This window comes from Portunus trituberculatus, chromosome 36 (assembly GCF_017591435.1).
Source record: "Portunus trituberculatus isolate SZX2019 chromosome 36, ASM1759143v1, whole genome shotgun sequence".
In the NCBI taxonomy this organism is placed as follows: domain Eukaryota; kingdom Metazoa; phylum Arthropoda; class Malacostraca; order Decapoda; family Portunidae; genus Portunus; species Portunus trituberculatus.
In genome coordinates, this window is record NC_059290.1 from 6,051,911 (window position 1) to 6,071,593 (window position 19,683).

Genomic DNA, 19,683 nt, shown 5'->3' on the forward strand with positions numbered 1-19,683 from the left:
TCAGGTGTTTTTGTTTTGCACCACACAAGTAGTTGGTCTAATGTAATTCACATATATAATTGGATCATTTGATATCATTCAAGTCATCTTGTGTATTCAACAGGTTTTATGGTGAATAAAGTATATCTGTCTGTGTGTGTGTGTGTGTGTGTGTGTGTGTGTGTGTGTGTGTGTGTGTGTGTGTGTGTGTGTACGTGCATGTGTGTGTTTGAGTGTGTGTTTGATGATGATGATGATGATGACCTGCATTTTGATCTCTGTCATCCAGTGCAGCAGGTTGCTGTCACCACTACTAACACACACTCTCCTCTCATCCACAGAGTCAAGACAGCCCTGCAACAGTTCCACTAAAATCAGGTCTTCTTGCATCAATTTAGAATTATTTCTATATATAGATATATATTATACATGATAACTAGAGTGCTACAGAGTCACTTTTATTTCACGCTGGGCTCTCACTTCCTGCCGCAGAAGTGGTGTCGCAGTGGTGTCTATTTTTTTCTGAGCTGACGATGGAGCGATGTGATGAGATTCTCCTCAAATTGAAGTTTTTAGTAATGTTCTCTTTGTTTACTTTGTATGTACAGTAACTGTATATACTAATCTTGTGAGAGCAGAAAACTAAGTATGTATAGCTGTGACTGACCTCAGTTCTTTGTTTATTAGTTTAGGTCAAATGAAAACCAGTTGCATCTTGTAACAATTATAGAACCCACCTGTGTTGAACTGTTGTGTTTCTAACAGCAAAACATTGTAACCTGTTTGGGTGGCATGAATGTGTTATGTAATATTTAACTTTATTTTTATGGCAATGGTAATAGTATGATTTTGCAAGTTTGGGTGGTGCAGTGACAAGTCTACAAGTCCCAGTACTGCATGTAGAGGACTTTAATTCTGTTGTATCATAATTTCCCTTGAGCTGGAGTGTACATAATATTTTTTTTTGTTTTCTTAACACATTAGGCACACAAAAGTCTCCCCAGCAGACGTGGGTACTGATGCAATGGTTAGGTAGGCTAATGCTCCTCATCTTGTATTATTTATTTACATGTTTGTCTCTTCCTCTTCTGCACCTACTTAGGTTGTCTCAAGAATTATCCTCTTCTGTTGATTTGTGTATTTCTTCAGTCTTTTCCTCTATGGTGTAGTTATGAATAAATTAATATAACTTCCATTTTTGTTCTCTGTTCCCCTTTCCTCTTCACCTAATAGAACTCATTATTTTTCTATAAGCTTATTTTACTACATTTATTATCCTAAGCTTCCTTCTGTCTTCCCAATAAGATGTATTTTCTCTACTAATCTATTCTAATTACACTGGTAACAAATCAATGCAACAGCTGCCAAAAGTTTGAACATTTACAGCAAAACCTTATTAACTGACTTTTGGAAAAAATTTTGTCTCGGGAAATTATCTATCTATTTGTTTATTAAGTATCTTCTATCTATCTATCTGTGTAGCAGGCTTACATTTCACATTAGTGGGATGCTGAGAGACAAGATCACATGTCACTGTATGAATAAGAATACGGTGGTTCATAGTATCCTTGTTTCCTCTCTGCCTTATAACAGAAAAGTGTAGCAACATTCTTCCATTCAAGTCCTGCAGTGTGTGGTCATTCATGTCCCTCTGTGTGCAGGGAAGTGATGCTTAGAATGATTGGATCTTATGTTGGTTAACTCTGAAAACTGAAACTACTAATACTCATGTGTTTTGTGTGTGTGCAGGTTTTAGATTAAGCCACAAGGCAAAGAGAGGAATGTTAATTGCACATAGGTTCTCTGGCAATAAAGTTGACAATACAGTATGTTAACTCCATTGGATGATGTTTACTAGTTACTAAAAAGTTTGAATTCTGGACATACATTGTGTATAAGTTAATAAGATTTTGCTGTGTGACTTAAGTTTCCAAAGTGTTACATTTTTTTAGTTTAGTTGGAAGTAATACAGACGCACAACCATTAATTTCAACTTTGAAGACAGGAGTAACACAAATTAATACACTTCACATTAGTCTTAACACTGTAAAGAAACCATTCATGAACAGACACACACAAAATATTGGTCTGCAGAGTTGAAAAAAAATGACATACTAAATATCAGCTTACAAACTTGAAGACACACACACACACACACACACACACACACACACACACACACACACACACACACACACACACACACACGCACAATTTGTCTACAAACTTGAAAAGGTACAAATGTTTGTATGAGGTCGTAAAGCTTTACTGCAGGCACAGGAATGAAGTGACAGGTATAGATACTTAGTTCTGTCATTGAGTCAAGTTTTCCTTTTATAATGAAAATTTCCTTCTGTTTACATGTCAGCCGCTGATATTAAAAAAAAGAAAAGAAAAAAACGTGATTGAATCTATTTACTTGATCTTTTATTCAATCCTACTGTAGTGATTGGAAAGTTTCAACCAATGAAAAACCAGAAGGGTCTTAGTGGTTATTTCTGCTCTAACTGGTAATGTGATGGATTCGTGTTGTCTTGAGCGCCCTGCTAACGTTCACTCTCCTATCACAGTTCAGTTCCTGACAACCCAAAGGCAGCAAAACTGTGATTAAAAAAAAAAAATAATAATAAATAAGAATAAAACCTAGGGTGTAGGTCCCCAAAACAATCAAAAGTGGTAGTAGAAAATAACTAGATAAGTGTCCTGGGAACCTTTCTTGGAAGGGTTCAAGTCTTATAAAGTGTTTACAGAAGCAGATATAGGCATTTCCAGAGTTTACCAAAGAAAAGGATAAATGACTGAGAGTACTGTATTAGAGAGGTGGCTATTATATAGGTGAGAAAGAAAGTTTTTTGCAATGAGGATCCTGGGTTTTATAAATAGAAATGTTAGTTATAAAAGTAAGGAAGTGGTGCATAGCTTATATAATTCCTATGTTGGCCCCATTTAGAGTATTGCATACAGGCCTGGTCACCCCATTATAGGCAGGATATCAACATGTTAGAAGCACTTAAGAGAAGAGCAACTAGGATGATACCAGCATTAAAGTGCCTGGAGTATAGAGATCGATTTAAGGAATTAAACATGTTTTCATTTGAGAGGAGATGTATAAGAGGGGATATGATAGAGTTATTTAAAATGTTCTCAGATACAAACTACATAGATGTGAGATCTTTCTTTATCTTAGAGGAGGGAAGTAGGACTAGAAGTCATGGCAGGAAGATTAGAAAGCAAGGCTGCAGGTTAGATATAAGAAAATATTTCTTTAGTCATAGGATGGTAGACTTCTGGAATGCATTGCCAGAGAGGGTTGTAAATAGCACTAGTTTGACGATGTTTAAAAACAGATTAGATAAGCACTTATTTAGAGGATTTCACTGCAGGACTTAGCCCTGTTAATGGGCCAAATATTTAGAATTAGTATATAATGTATTGTGTACTTGTAAGTGTATCTTTAAGTACTGATGACGAGGTCGCTGTGCGACTGATACAGGATAACCTAGATGGGCCCTGGTGGTCCTTTGTTATCCTATTATTTATGTTATGTTATATGAGGCTACAGGAAGGGAGAGGCATACACTTTATTAAGATCAGAAGAGCATTTGGCATGGAAAAAGTGGTAGAGGATAGCAAAGGATGCAACTTTGTGGCTATGAGAGAGCCTGAAGACAATCAGAGGAAAGTTGATACATTAGTCTTTGAATGGATGAAATATTTTCTCTTGCAACTTCATATTAAATTGCTTGGTATATTCTGATAAGTATTCTCAATTCATATCTTGCTCTTATTCATAAATTTCAAATGGAGAGTAACGTAAAGGAAACATCTCATCTCCATTACACTGAATAGCTTCTTGTCTCCTACTCCTGTACTCCAAGTCATAGCACCATACAGAACTGTAGACACTTAATTAATTCAGTGGATCTATTGAATTACCAGACCAGCCGAAAAACCCTTCTATTGCGCAGTGACCATCCCAAGTTCCCTTTGTGGCAGGATTTTACAAATTCATGCTGCCTTCCCGCCATTTCTCCAGAATCCAGTGTCAAATGAGAACAAGATATCAATACAAAATTGAAAATAAGAGAAATTGAAAATAGGAGAAATACTGTTGAAAAATGTTTTAGTAATAACCATTGAATATACCTGTACCATTATATACAACAAACTAATAGGTAATTTAAATTCATTGAAAAGGAAATGCATAATTAGTTTTATATCGTCGATGAGCCACGTGTACTGAAGGATTGTGAACAAAGCTCACCACAGCCTGCAAGATCCTTACTTGCTCGAACAATGTAATTGTCATTGTGCGGACGTATGCGTTCGAAGTATTCCTTAAAATAACGATAGTGCAGAACAGCTTGCTATCTATGGGATCCACCATATTTGCTTTGAAGCAGCGTACAGCGAACCAGCGGATGAAACCTCCCAGCTGGTGCAGGTGAAAAAGCCTCGTGACTGAGTGAGTAGTGGTGTGAGGCAGTGAAGGTCCTGAAGGAGTGCTGACTGCTGACTGCTGAGAGGACCTTGGTTGTAGAAAGGTGTGGAACTGTGAGTTAAGCATTCCTCGTATTGTGTATAGGTACGCTGTGGTCATTATTCATCAGGTCTGGTTGGTAAGTGCGGTGAATCCAGACTTAGATCAGTGTTGTTAGGTAAACCTGTCTTCAGATGAAAGGTTTACCAGCCCACCAACTCTTACCTATAACTGATTAATTATGTCTATGGTGCCTCAGGTGGGGGCTTCGGTCTACGTGCTTCGGGACGTGACTGCCACTTGTGGTTATTGAGAATGAAAAAAGGGTAAAAGTCAAGAATAGGACCTCCTCCTTTTCCTCCATCCCACACCCCCACCTGCTCCAGCAAGCTTTGGGAACTGTGGGGAATCGGGGGTTTTAGGGGGGGAGCCAAAAGAGGCGAAATATGGTGATCTGAAAAAAATCGAAGAACAAAAAAAAGCCGTTTTTTAACGAAAAAATGAAAAATTTACTAACCTAACCTAACCTAACCTAACTAAACTTTAACAAACCTAACTATATTTCAAAACAAATGCAAATAACCCAAGGTCACAATCCATACACCTGTCTGCCGCCATATTAGAAATCACTGGGTGGAGCGTGGCTCGCCGAACACCACCGCGCATTCCCGGACCTATTGCAGCGTTATTATTCATTTGCGGCAGGTAGTGTACTTACCGAAAATGTTGTAAATAGTAAGAACAAATCATCTAGAGTTTATTGTACGAAACTGTAACAACCAACCAAATCATTGTGGGCTTAGATTCTGCAGGCACCGGAATATTCATTCAATTACTACAACCTTACAAAAGCCGTTCACACATTAAAAACATCATAGACATGTTGTATAGTAAGTACTTTATCATCTTGCATGCTTGTTTTAATGATTAGAAAGGAGGTCCTATTCTTGACCTTTACCGAAAAAAGATTATTGTGTTTTGCTTTGTTTTGTAGGGATTCGAGGCTTATGTGTTGCAGTAACCAGCCTAGTGTTTCGCGTTTTATTTTTTCTGCTTGACTTTGTGAGTTTGAGGTGTGTGTGTGTGTGTGTGTGTGTGTGTGTGTGTGTGTGTGTGTGTGTGTGTGTGTGTGTGTGAAAAATGCACTGTACACTTTATCTTGCTGCTACTCACACTCATATATATATATATATATATATATATATATATATATATATATATATATATATATATATATATATATATATATATATATATATATATATATATATATATATATATATATATATATATATATATATATATATATATATATATATATATATATATATATATATATATATATATATATATATATATATATATATATATATATATATATATATATATATATATATATATATATATATATATATATATATATATATATATGTATATATATATCATATATATATACAGTAATATCACCGTAATGTAACTTAGCATGACCTACTAACGCTTGCCTAACAATGTGAAATTACTCTGGCCTTACCGCGCTTGTCTTTCTTGCTGATCGTTGTTTCAGTCTTAGAATATTGTTGGTGTTATTTACGTTTGAAAAAGAAAAGAAAAAGAAAAAAAAAAAATATATATATATATATATATATATATATATATATATATATATATATATATATATAAGAAACAAGGAAAAAAAATCGCAATGGAAGCAGCACAAGAAACCATCAGAGAGAGAGAGAGAGAGAGAGAGAGAGAGAGAGAGAGAGAGAGAGAGAGAGAGAGAGAGTAAGTAAGTAAGTTTATTTGGATTCTTCATGTGCATTACAGGCATAGTATAAAACCACTGAATGTACATGGATATTTCCTCCAGGATGACCAACTAAAGTTTAACAACTTTAGAGAGAGAGAGAGAGAGAGAGAGAGCTTTCATTATAATACGATCATGATGTAGGTACTGTTAATCTTAAATAATTTCTCAAGAAGCCTATAACAACAAATGTCTATAAACCGTACATCATTATTTTCATTTTTTTTATTTGTTTATTTATTTATTATTTGTATATATTTTTTGCTCTTTCCTCGTATAAAACAGTGTTGCCACATCACATACAGAACCTTTGAAAATACGTCAGATCACTGTATATATATCACATAAAGGAGGTTGATATTCTCGATTCATTTTTAAGTTCCCGCTTCGTCACCGTTCAGGAGTGGCGCTGTAGAGAGAGAGAGAGAGAGAGGAAAATGCATAATGTCCAGGCGACGTATCTTAGTGTTTATTTTACATTCATTATATTCCAGGGAGCCAAAGGGAAAAATAATAGGCTAACTGCAGTCTCCTTTTATATTCTTGTGGGAGGCAGATGATGTACAGTTATTAGCTTTATTTAACGTAGGTTGGTAAGTTTGGTAGTTTGTTAGTTAGTAGCCAGTCAGTGTATTGAGAGTTGACTAGGATGCTTTCGTGAGTCATATTGCATCGAGAGAGAGAGAGAGAGAGAGAGAGAGAGAGAGAGATGGTAAAAAAGTGATGATAGAGGCAGAGAAAAAATGGGAAGAAAGAAAGGAAGGATAGAAGAGTGGATGAGAGGAATGATAGAAAGGAAGGGAGAAGGAAAGTGACATAGGAGACAAAGAGAGAGAAAAAAAAAGAGAGTTGGTAAGAAGTGAGGTGAAGGCGTAAGAAGAGAAGGAGGGAGGAATGAATGATAGAGAGAGGGAAATGAAGAAGGGAAAGAAGTGGTAAAGAAAAAAAAAGAAGAAAAACAGTGTCTGAGAATGAAACAAATGAAGAAGAGGAAATTAAGGACAATGAAAGAAAAAAAAAGTTTAAGGAAAAAAGCGAAATAAGGTGAGGAAGGGAAAATAAAGTGACAAAAGAAAATAAAGGAGAAAGAAAAAGGTAAGGAATGAAGGAGGAAGGAGGAAAGATGGAGTGAAAGAAAGTCAAGGAAGTTAAATGAGGGAGGAAGGAAGGAAGAGGGAAAAGAGATACTATAGATGATAAAGGAGGAGGAAGAGGAGGAGGAAAGGATGAAGGAAGACGAAATAATCGATGAGGAAGGTGAAATAATGAGTGCGTGGCCGTGAATGAAGAAGAGAGAGAGAGAGAGAGAGAGAGAGAGAGAGAGAGAGAGAGAGAGAGAGATAATGATGAGATGAGGGAGGAATTGAAGTGACAGATTAGGAAGGTGAAGTGACACGTGATTTGACATGAATGAAGGAAGGAGGGGAGAAGACAAAAGGAAGGAGAGTTATGAAAGACGAAGGATAAAACAGTAAGGAAGGAAAGATGAAGAAGCAGTGAAGGATGGAAGTGAAGGAATCGTGAAGGAATGAAGGATATTACTATTATAAGGAAGAGAGATGAAAGATGATTGAAGGATGAAAGCAAAAGTATATACGGAAGGATAAATGATGATAGGATGAAACAGCAATGAAGGCAGGATGAAGAAAGGATAAGGAAGGATAAACAGTGAAGGATAGGAATGAAGGAAAGGTGAAGGAAGGAAGGAAGGAAGGATTATTAGAAAGAAGACCGATGAAAGATGATGGAAGGATGAAAGCAAAAAGTAAGGAAGGAAAGACGAAACAATGAAGGATAAAAGGATGAAGGATTGAATGATATCACTGCTGCTCATCCACCGCAGATCCTTCCCGCATCCTTCTTAGCCTTTCCATGAGTATCTGCATCCTCAGCTGGTGCTCCTGCTGGCGGATGTGGCGCTCTTGATGGTGCAGGGCCAGCTCCGCCTCCAGCAGTCTGAGCCGCGCCGCACCCTCCTCCTGCAGCTGTACCATGCGGGCCCTGGCAGGTTGCAGGTTGTGTTACCATGAGAGGGCGGCTTGTCAGGTGAGGTTAGCGTAGGAACTTAATCGTCAGGTTGTGGTTTTGTGAGGTTAGGCTAGTTTAGGCTAGATTAGGTTAGGTTAGGTTAGGTTAGGCTGAGCTAGGCTAGGCTAGGCAAGTTTGGAGCTTTTCTTAACCGCCTTCAGTACTGGGACGCATTTTTACCTTGAGTTTTGAGTGTGACTAGACCATTATTTACATTAGGAAAGGCCTATGGAAGTCAGAAGATTGATGGTCAGTCTTTACTATTTTAATCCCCACGCAAGTTGCTGAAGCTGTGTAAAGTCACCAAATAGTCACCAGAATAGATATGAAAACGTCCTGGTGCTGAAGGGGTTAATTGTAAAGTTGAGGGTCTTGTTCATGTAATGCGGTTTTGTGAGGTTAGGTTAGGTTAGGCAAGGTTAGGTTTTTTTCTCTTATTTGTTAGGTTAAAGTCTTGTTTGTGGTTGTGGTTTTGTGAGGTTATAGTTAGGTTAGCTTAGATTGGGTTAGGTTAGGTTAGGTTGGGTTAGGTTAGATTAGGTTGGGTTAGGTTAGGTTAGGTTGTGGTCTTGTTTGTGGTTGTGGTTCTGAGGTTATGGTTAGGTTGGGGTTTTACTTAATTGTCTTCTTGTGTTTGGTTGTGGTTTTTGTGAGGTTAGGTTATGTTGGGAGTTTTACTAATTTGTGTGAGGTTTTGGTTCTGTGAAGTTAGGTTAGGTTGGTGTATTATTAATTGACTATAGTGTGGGGTTCTTTGAGTTTGTTATGTTGTTTTTTAATGATTATGTGAGGTTTTCGTTGTGTGAGGTTAGGTTAGGTTGGTTGGTGTCTCATTAATTTTCTATAGGTTATTGAGGTTACGTTAGATTAGGTTGAGGTCTTTCTAACTCACGTGAAGTTAGGTTTTTTAAGGTTGAAGACAGAGCAGGGTAGTGAACATGGTGCATGAAAATATACTTAAAAAATATAGATAACGAAAAATAATGTAATATGGAAAAGAAAATGTCTAAAAATTTTCCTGATAAAGTGCATGAAAATCTATCATTAAGACCTTGAAAATGTCTCAAAGGAAGAGGAAAGTAACGTGAAGAGCGTGTGTTATAGAAGAGACGGACGGCTGACAGGTGGACAGGTGTTACAAACAGGCAGTTAGACAGACGAGTGAATGCGTACTGACATCCAGGGGACGCAGCAGGACAAACAGATAGACAGAAAGGCAGTTGAAGGTAGAAAGAACACACAGAAGTACATAGATACAGAAGAAGAGGAAGAAAAAGAAGAAGGAGAAATAGGGAGAAAGGACGAAGATGGGTCGACAGCAACAGACAGAGCGGCGCCCCAGGAGTGTGTCTGACGGAGGCGAGGGTGGCGGAGGACCTACTTGTGATACTCGCGTTCCCAGGCCTCGCTGGCGGGGGAGTGCGTGGCGGGGCCGTTGGCGAAGGGCCAGCGTTGCGGGGACAGCCGCGCCCCACCCTGGGAGGAGGTGGGGAAGTGAGGGCTCCTCCTCCGCCGCCTCCTCCACCTCTTCCTCTTGCTTGATAAGGGGGGAGTCACTGCTGCAGGACTCCAGCTGCGTCTCCACCGGCAGGGGGCTTGGGGGCCCATCTTCCTCTGGCAGGAAGCAAGGGACACAAGGTCGTATTTTTAAAGGCTCTGCTCTCTCGTCAGGAGTGTTCCCAAAGGCCACTGGGATGTGTCGTGTCCTTAGGGGTGACTTTGCACACAGGTGGTGAGAAGCCTTGTTAAACCATCACCACAATCATGAAAACATCCCGGAACACCCACAATAATTTCCGCTACAGCTGGCTGAGAAGTAAGATGAAATTAAGATACAGAGAATGAAACGTGTCACAGTACAAGCCAACAGGATGACATGCAGACGCTCGGGGAGGGAGGAAGTAGGAGGACATTTACGAAAGAAATCCTGTAGGAAAAAAAATTCTTGAAATCTCACAAAAACTTCCGCCAGCTGAGTACGATTTAGATACGACACCAAGGCAAAAAACCTGAACAAAGCTAATGACAAGAAGCCAGAAGAGCGGAGACACCACAGATGCTAAATAAACCATATAGACAGCTTGATGACAATAACTGTGAGGGACAAGACAATGACATACCCGTGGAGTTTGTGGCGTGTTGAGGCGACGCTGCTGGGAGGAGGTGGAGGGTAGTGGGGGTGGTGGAGGGGTCTTCGGAGGGGCAGGGACGTCTCTGGGCAGCGGCGGCGGTGGTAAAGGCCTCGTGTTCCTGCTTAATGATTGTGAGAAGGGGCGCGAGAAGATTCCCTCCTCCTCTTCCTTCTCCTCTTCCCTGCTCTTCCTCCTCTTCCTCCTCCTTTTCCTCCTCCTCTCCGTTGTCTTGTCTTCCCTTCTTTCCTCTTCTGCTGCTACTTTTTCGCCCTTTGATGTCTGTATGAAGGGTGTTTAAGTAAGGACACACACACACACACACACACACACACACACACACACACACACACACACACACACCACGTAGTGTAGTGGTTAGCACGCTCGACTCACAATCGAGAGGGCCGGGTTAGAGTCCCGGTAAGCGGCGAGGCATATGGGCAAGTCTCTTAATGTGTGGCCCCTGTTCGCTTAGCAGTAAATAGGTACGGAATGTAACTGGAGGGGTTGTGGCCTCGCTTTCCCGGTGTGTGTTGTGTTGATTTGGTCTAAGTCCTACCCGAAGATCGGTCTATGACCTCTGAGCTCCCTCCGTAATGGGGAAGACTGGCTGAGTGACCAGCAGGCGACCGAGGTGAATTACACACACACACACACACACACACACACACACACACACACACACACACACACACGCCAAAAACTTAAGTAAAAAGACAATGAAGTGATATTGATGCAGTAACACACACACACACACACACACACACACACACACACACACACACACACACACACACACACACACACCGCGTAGTGTAGTGGTTAGCACGCTCGACTCACAATCGAGAAGGCCGGGTTCGAGTCCCGGTAAGCGGCGAGGCATATGGGCAAGCCTCTTAATGTTCACCTAGCAGTAAATAGGTACGGGATGTAACTCGAGGGATTGTGGCCTCGCTTTCCTGGAGTGTGTTGTGGTCTCAGTCCTACCTGAAGATCGGTCTATGAGCTCTGAGCTCGCTCCGTAATGGGGAAGACTGGCTGGGTGACCAGTAGGCGACCGAGGTGAATTACACACACACACACACACACACACACACACACACACACACACACACACACACCGCGTAGTGTAGTGGTTAGCACGCTCGACTCACAATCGAGAGGGCCGGGTTTGAGTCCCGAGAAGCGGCAAGGCAAATGGGCAAGCCTCTTAATGTGTGGCCCCTGTTCACCTAGCAGTAAATAGGTACGGGATGTAACTCGAGGGATTGTGGCCTCGCTTTCCCGGTGTGTGGAGTGTGTTGTGGTCTCAGTCCTACCCGAAGATCGGTCTAAGGGCTCTGAGCTCGCTCCGTAATGGGGAAGACTGGCTGGGTGACCACCAGACGACCGAGGTGAATTACACACACACACACACACACACACACACACACACACACACACACACACACACACACCCGGTAGCTCAGTGGTTAGAGCATTGGCTTCACAAGCCAGAGGACCGGGGTTCGATTCCCCGGCCGGGTGGAGATATTTGGGTGTGTCTCCTTTCACGTGTAGCCCTTGTTCACCTAGCAGTGAGTAGGTACGGGATGTAAATCGAGGAGTTGTGACCTTGTTGTCCCGGTGTGTGTTGTGTGCCTGGTTTCAGGCCTATCCGAAGATCGGAAATAATGAGCTCTGAGCTCGTTCCGTAGGGTAACGTCTGGCTGTCTCGTCAGAGACTGCAGTAGATCAAACAGTGAAACACACACACACACACACACACACACACACACACACACACACACACACACACACACACACACACACACACACACACACACACACACACACCTACCTGCTGTTTCCGGCGCTTCTTCTTGGCTCTGAACTTCTCGTCTCGCCACAACACCTGAGGAAAGACAACACCATTACCTTCCCCTCATCTCACCTGGCCTCACCTTGTCTTACCTGGCCCACTCTACTTCACCTTCCCCTCATCTCACCTGGCTCTCTCTACCTCACCTTCCCCTCATCTCACCAGGCTTCACCTTATCTTACCTGGCCCTCTCTACCTCACCTTCCCCTCATCTCACCTGGCCTCTTACTTCACCTGGTCTACTGTCTAGCTTTACCTGCCCCTCTCGCTTTACTTGCCCTCTCACCTTAACTGGCTCTATTTACCTTATCTTGTCCTTTCTCTACCTCACCTAATCTTACCTTACCTCACTTCACCGTGTCTTATCTACCTCACTTCGCGTCACCTCATACTCTTAACCTCCTTCAGTACTGGGACGCGTTTCCATATTCATTCTGGTGACTATTTGGTGGCTATACAGCTTCAGAAACTCGTGTGGTTATTAGAATAGTAAAGACTGTGGCCACTAATCTTCTGACCTCCATAGACCCTTCCTAATGTCAATAAAATGGTCGAATCGTACACAAATCTCAAGGTAAAAATGTGTCCCAGCACTGGAAGGGTTAAACGCTGTGCTTCCTCGTCAGAACTCTTCTCAAAGGCCATGAAAATGTTAAGTCGTGTTTCCAGTGATGAGTTTCTATCTAAATGATGTAAAATTCTTGTTAGTGTCATTGGAATTATGGAAACTCGTCCATCTCACCTCTCCCGGCCCACCTCACCCCGCCATTTGCCTGCCTTACCTCCCCTGTGTGTCACTCATGAGGGGTGCAATTGGTTCATTCACTGGTTTACTCATGAGTGTTCTTGTTTGGGAAGGGAAGGTTGTTTTAGATGATGTGTACATGTTTTAACTTAATCTAACCTAACCTCACGTAACCTAAACTAACTTACCTAATGTTATCCAGTATGACTTAAGTATATTCTAACCTGATTTAATTTTACCCAACTTTAATATATTCTAACCTAACTTAACCTAACTCAACCTAACATAACCTCATTTTTTGCACCTTAATCCTACCGAACCGAACCGAACCTAACCTAACCTAGACATGAGTGGGCAGGTATATGGGCGGGCATGGGCGTGGATTGTGGGTGTGGGCGCCTTACCTGCAGCTGTCGTCGAGTGCGCGGGTACACATTGTGCTGTTTATTGTAATCTTGTAACAGCTGATCCCACGCTTGTCTGCAATTATTATTATTATTATTATTATTATTATTGTTGTTGTTGTTGTTGTTATTGTTATTGTTGTTGTTGTTGTTGTTTATTATGTACTGCTACTCTATTACTTCTGCTGTTACGAGTGTACTGTACAAGGAAAGGAAAGAAAGAAGAAAGAAAGAAAGGAAGATGAAGGATGATAGGAAGAAAATTAATAGAAATAGGAATGCGAAGGAAGAGAAAATGATAGGAAAAAAAAGAAGAATAACTGAAGAAAAGCAGGAGGAAAGAAAGAAAATGGAGGAATATGAGGGAATAATGGATAGGAGAGGAAAAGAAGAATAGAAAGAGGAAAATGACATGGAGATGAGGGAAAATAATAAAAGAAAAGAACGTGCATTTCTAGAACAAGAGGAAAAGAAAGGAATAGCACAGAGGTTGGAAAAAAAAAGGAGAGGAAGGAACATGTATGGAGGAAAGGGAGGAGAAAAAAACAGATAAGGAGAAAGAAAAGAGAGAAAAATAAGGAAATGATAAACAGATTGAGAGAAAAGAGGAAAAAAAGAGAAAGATGAGGACAAGTGTATAGGAAAGAGGAGAAAAGGAGAAAGGAAAAGAGAGAGAGAGAGAGAGAGAGAGAGAGAGAGAGAGAGAGAGAGAGAGAGAGAGAGAGAGAAAGGGGGGCGGGGGGGAGAAGGTAAGATGGACAGGTAAGGGAACAGGAGGGGGTGGGGTGGAGTGATGCAGGTGGAACAGGTAAGGGGGGGAAGGGAGAGGGGGTAACACAGCAGGTAACCACAGGGAGTCTGGACCACCTGGGGGGAAGGGCGACGCTGCTCCACCACCTTACAACCTCCCCCTCCACCATTCTCCTTACCCTCCCCCTCCCCCTCTCCTCTCCCGCTTTCCCCTTACTCCCCCTCCCTGTCTGTGAGTGATGGCGAGGCAGTTTCTCTCTCTCTCTCTCTCTCTCTCTCTCTCTCTCTCTCTCTCTCTCTCTCTCTCATCTGATTTATTTATTATTTCTTACCTACCCACCTACACACACACACACACACACACACACACACACACACACACACCACACACATCCTTACTCGTATTTTTCCTCCTCTTCCTCCTATTTGTCTATCACATTCTATTTTTCTCACTATATTCCCACAAACAGCCTCGTAAGGACCAACAAGTCTGCTACTGTTTGTTTCTCCTTTGTGTTCCTCCTCCTCCTCCTGCTAGATCACGTCCTCTGTTCACTAATTAGTCGTTATTATTAATTTCCATCGTATATATAAATTAAATCAAGCATATTATTTACATTTATCTTTTTTTTTTTCTTTTCAATTTCTCGTATCACAAATATAATAGAGAAGAAATGATCATGAAGAACTCAATTCAGTTGCTTCCCCTCAATATTTCTTTTTAATTTCTTGATTTTCACTGGATACATACACGCAAAGAAAAAAGATCAAATTAGATTAAAAACACACTGAGTATCACACACACACACACACACACACACACACACACACACACACACACACACACACACACACACACACACACACTAATACACTAATACACTAAAAAAGTAAAAAAAAGCAAGTTTCCATTGATATAACCATTAATTTCCCACGATTTGCAATGGTGATCGCTTTCCCCATGGCAGGATTGTTCTTTTAATGCCCGCCCGTAATAGCATCACTTCCATTTTTACCTCAGAAGTTGATTAGAAGCTTGACAATGTGATGTTTATGGCCCCGTGTGTGTGTGTGTGTGTGTGTGTGTGTGTGTGTGTGTGTGTGTGTGTGTGTGTGTGTGTTGTGTTGTGTTTTCGTTACATATAAATGACCTCTCTCTCTCTCTCTCTCTCTCTCTCTCTCTCTCTCTCTCTCTCTCTCTCTCTCTCTCTCTCTCTCTCTCTTCCGTATTCGGTCATTCTCATTCCTGCCTCTTCATGGCATCTTTTGTGTGTGTGTGTGTGTGTGTGTGTGTGTGTGTGTGTGTGTGTGTGTGTGTGATTCGCCTCGGTCGTCTGCTGGTCACCCAGCCAGTCTTCTCCATTACGGAGCGAGCTCAGAGCTCATAGACCGATCTTCGGGTAAGACTGAGACCACATAACACACTCCACACACCGGGAAAGCGAGGCCACAACCCCTCCAGTTACATTCCGTACCTATTTACTGCTAGGTGAACAGGGGCTACACATTAAGAGACTTGCCCATTTGCCTCCTCGCTTACCGGGATTCGAACCCGGCCCTCTCGATTGTGAGTCGAGCGTGCTAACCACTACATTACGCGGTGTGTGTGTGTGTGTGTGTGTGTGTGTGTGTGTGTGTGTTGGGATTTACGAGTATAGTGGTTGGGGGGGTAGAGAGTGAGGGATGGATGGAAGGATGGGTGGAAGGATGGGTGAGGGAGGGGTGGATGGGTGGAAGGATGGGTGAGGGAGGGGTGGATGGGTAGAAGGATAGGTGAGGGAGGGAGGGATAGGTGGAAGTATGGGTGGAAGGATAGGTGAGGGAGGGGTGGATGGGTGGAAGGATGGGTGAGGGAGGGATGGATAGGTGGAAGGATGGGTGAGGGGATAGGATGGAGAATGGGTGGATGGATGAGAGAGAAACTGGTAGCAAAGGATAGGATAGGATATGATAGAATAGGATAGAAATAGAATAGGCTAAGGATACGATAGGATAGGTGTGAACGGATGGTGGCGATAAGGACAGTTGAGGGAAGGATAAAATAGGATAGAATAGGATAGGGATAAAATGGAATAGGACAGGACAGGAGTGAATGGATGGTTGTATGATTTATAAGATTATTAATTAATTTCATCATCTTTTCCTGATTTAAAATACATAATTAATCTTATTTGCTTATCTTATTTATGTTTGTATTATTCATTTTTGCTGTGCGTATTTCTCTCCTTTTTTTTCTATATTTCTCTTTCATTATCTTCTCTTTTTTCTCTTCTTCCTCTTCACCAGGATCTAAATTGTTCATCGTATACATCCTACCTAGTTCCTTTACCTCTTTCTTTTATCCTCCTCCTCCTCCTCCTCCTCCTCCTCCTCCTCCTCTAGCGTCATCACATAATTTTATCCTAACAAGCTCTTCTTTCCCTTTCTCTTATCCTTCCTCCTCCTCCTTTAATTTTATTTTTCTCGTCCTCTTTACCTATCCTGCCTCTTTTCTCTCCTCTTATTCTCTCCTCCTACTCTTCTGCCACTTCCTTTTCTATCTGTCTTCTCTTATTTCATCGCCTCCTCCTCCTCCTCCTCCTCCTCCTCCTCCTCCTCCTCCTCTAATTATATCTCTTTTACTCTTTTTCCCATTTTCCTATCGTACCTCTGTTCTCTCCTCTTACTTCTCTTCTCTTCCTCTTCTTTCCTCCTCCAATTATCCCAGACATATTTTTCTATCCTGATTTTCTTTCTTATCCTCTCCGCACATTTTCTTCTTTTCCTGCCCTTCCCCCCCTCCCTGCTTCCCTCTTCCTCCCCTCCCCCCGCCCCGTTACCTGATACTGTCGACGGTGGAGCGCTTGTCGTTGATGGTGGTGGCGTAGCGGGAGAACACCGAGTAGAACACCTCCTTCTCTTGCTTGGTGAAGTTACGTGAGCGGTGCCTTTTCTGCCGTTCCACGCCCTCGCTCTCATCCCTGGCACCCCTGTCACCCCTGTCACCCCTCAGACCAGTACGCTCCATCACTCCTACACCCCTTGCAGCAGCAGTGGGACGAGGGAAGGGGGAAAAGGGTCAGGTTTTTTAAATACTGGTGAAAACACTACCTCAAGGCGAGAATCTGAAATGCGACTGGTTTATGTGACGAGGCCGCGTCGCAACTCGCCTTCGTCAATACGCCTTTCCCGACCATAATGTTTAGCGACGCCACGCCACTCAAATCGATACATCTAGGAATTAAGTGCGTGTGTTGGTGTCCTCCCCGCTGCAGGAGTCCCCATGATGCGTCCTACCCGCCCCGCACTCCTTGGCCGGGGCTGCGAGGGTGTGTCCTGCCGCATTTTGAAGCGAGGTGGATTTAGCAACGTGAATTCAATACCTCGTTAAGCTCCCGGCCGCTCGTAAAGGTGACGTAAGCAGCGGCGGCGTCGGGGGTGCTGCCGCGGTGATCGTACCTACCTCCAGTCGTAACTTACTGCCACCTGTCCAGACGTATAATGTGCGGCCGCCCTCACTCGACAACCTCGTTTACTTCCACGGCCTCCTCCTTCTCCTCCTCCTCCTCCTCCTCCTGCTTCTTATCCTTCTCCTCCTCCTCTTTCTTTTTCCTCTTGTTTTCAGTGTCTTCTGTGTCCTTTGCTTAGTTATCACTCCTCTTTGTGTGTGTGTGTGTGTGTGTTGTCTTATCTAATTTTGTTCATGTCTTCTTCTTCTTCTTCTTCTTCTTGTGTGTCATCCGGTCTTCAGTTCAGTGTAAAGTCTCATCATGACTCGCAGAGAGAGAGAGAGAGAGAGAGAGAGAGAGAGAGAGAGAGAGAGAGAGACATCTACCCATAGAAGACTGGTATCAACGTCATTACAACATTTTCCTCTCTCTCTCTCTCTCTCTCTCTCTCTCTCTCTCTCTCTCTCTCTCTCATCTGTCATCCACTCCCTTCCTACCACACTTCATCCACTTTCTCATGCACCTCCTCCACATCTCCATTCCACGCATCTCCATCCACCACAATCACCTCCTTACATATCCACTCACCTCCACTTACCTCCACCAGCTAATTCTTCTTGTTTCCCTATCACCACCACCACCACCACCACCACCACCACCACCACCACCACCACCATTTACCACACCAGAAGAAGCTGTGGTAGGAGAGAGAGAGCCCTCCTTTCCCCCTCCTCCCCTGCAAGACTTGACTGGGGGCCTGACCTTCACTCCTCCTCCTCCTCCTCCTCCTCCTCCTCCTCCTCCTCCTTGTACCTTAAACATCCTTCTTGCAACTTAACATTTTAAGTTTGCCAGATCAAAGTTTTCGTTACATATAAAGGGTCTCTCTCTCTCTCTCTCTCTCTCTCTCTCTCTCTCTCTCTCTCTCTCTCTCTCTCTCTCTCTCTCTCTCTTCGTATTCGTTCATTCGCACTCCTGCCTCTTCATCGCATCTTGTGTGTGTGTGTGTGTGTGTGTGTGTGTGTGTGTGTGTGTGTGTGTGTGTGTGTGTGTGTGTGTGTGTGTGTGTGTGTGTGTGTGTGTGTGTGTGTGTCAGCGACGGTGGTATTTTATCTACACGGACGAACACGCACACGCCATCTGATACGTACATACCAAGACCCTCTGTGTGTGTGTGTGTGTGTGTGTGTGTGTGTGTGTGTGTGTGTGTGTGTGTGTGTGTGTGTGTGTGTGAGGGAGCACCTGCGTCAAGTTTATGTGTTCCTGCAGGGAGGTGGCATGGGGCGAGGAGGAGGAGGAGAGGATGGGGTGGGGTGGAGTGGGCTGGTGTGGGAGGGTAGTCTGGCCCCTGCGTGCTGTGCCTGCGTCTTAAATCACTCTAGGTAATTAGCTGAAGCCCCTGGGTGGGTGGGAGGGTGGGCAGGTGGGCGGGATGGTGGGCGGCTGGGTGGAGTGGTGGGGGATGAGGGGAGTGGGCGGGTATTTGCACGCTGCTTGGAGGGGAGGTGGGTATGTGGACTGGTGGATGAGTGTGGAGGTGGATGGGTGGAAGAGTGAGTGGGTGAGGTGGGTGGATTAGTAAGTGGATATTTTGGTTAGTGGATGGATATGTGGATTGGTGGATTGGTGGGTGGGTTAGTGAGTGGGGCAGTGGAGAGAGAGAGAGAGAGAGAGAGAGAGAGAGAGAGAGAGAGAGAGAGAGAGAGAGAGAGAGACAAACAAGTGAAATCATATGGTTATTATTATTATTATTATTTTTATTATTATTATTATTATTATTATTATTATTATTATTATTATTATCATTATTATTATTATTATTATTATTATTATTATTATTATTATTATTATTATTACTACTACTACTACTACTACTACTACTACTACTATTATTATTATTATTATTATTATTATTATTATTATTATTATTATTATTATTATTATTATTATTATTATTGTTATTTTTATAGCTAGATCAGTAGGAACAACAACAACAACGACAACAACAACAACAACAACAACAACAACTACAACTACTACTACTACTACTACTACTACTACTACTACAC

The 19,683-nt window shown here is 42.4% G+C and overlaps 3 protein-coding genes across 5 annotated transcripts in view; 1 reads left to right on the top strand and 2 right to left on the bottom strand.

The window, feature by feature from the left end:
- Positions 1-2,397, top strand: part of LOC123513402 (armadillo repeat-containing protein 8-like) — a 64,777-nt gene extending 62,380 nt beyond the window's left edge. For all 3 annotated transcript variants that reach the window (XM_045270545.1, XM_045270546.1, XM_045270547.1), the window contains one exon: positions 321-2,397. In XM_045270545.1, the coding sequence (XP_045126480.1) occupies positions 321-351 (31 nt within the window). In that variant the 3' untranslated portion in view covers positions 352-2,397. The remainder of the gene's footprint in view (positions 1-320) is intronic.
- Positions 2,398-7,379: 4,982 nt separating this feature from the next.
- Positions 7,380-17,620, bottom strand: LOC123513403 (protein ROLLING AND ERECT LEAF 2-like). Its single transcript, XM_045270548.1, has 6 exons — positions 17,006-17,620; positions 13,437-13,512; positions 12,267-12,320; positions 10,415-10,705; positions 9,676-9,908; positions 7,380-8,267 (listed from the first exon to the last, which is right to left on the bottom strand). Exons 1-6 carry the CDS (start codon positions 17,191-17,193, stop codon positions 8,087-8,089), a joined length of 1,023 nt encoding a protein of 340 aa, XP_045126483.1. The 5' UTR covers positions 17,194-17,620; the 3' UTR covers positions 7,380-8,086.
- A 1,380-nt stretch (positions 17,621-19,000) lies between these two features.
- Positions 19,001-19,683, bottom strand: part of LOC123513456 (extensin-like) — a 14,703-nt gene continuing 14,020 nt past the window's right edge. Inside the window, exon 4 of the mRNA XM_045270617.1 lies at positions 19,001-19,132. Coding sequence (XP_045126552.1) covers positions 19,001-19,132 — 132 coding nt within the window. The remainder of the gene's footprint in view (positions 19,133-19,683) is intronic.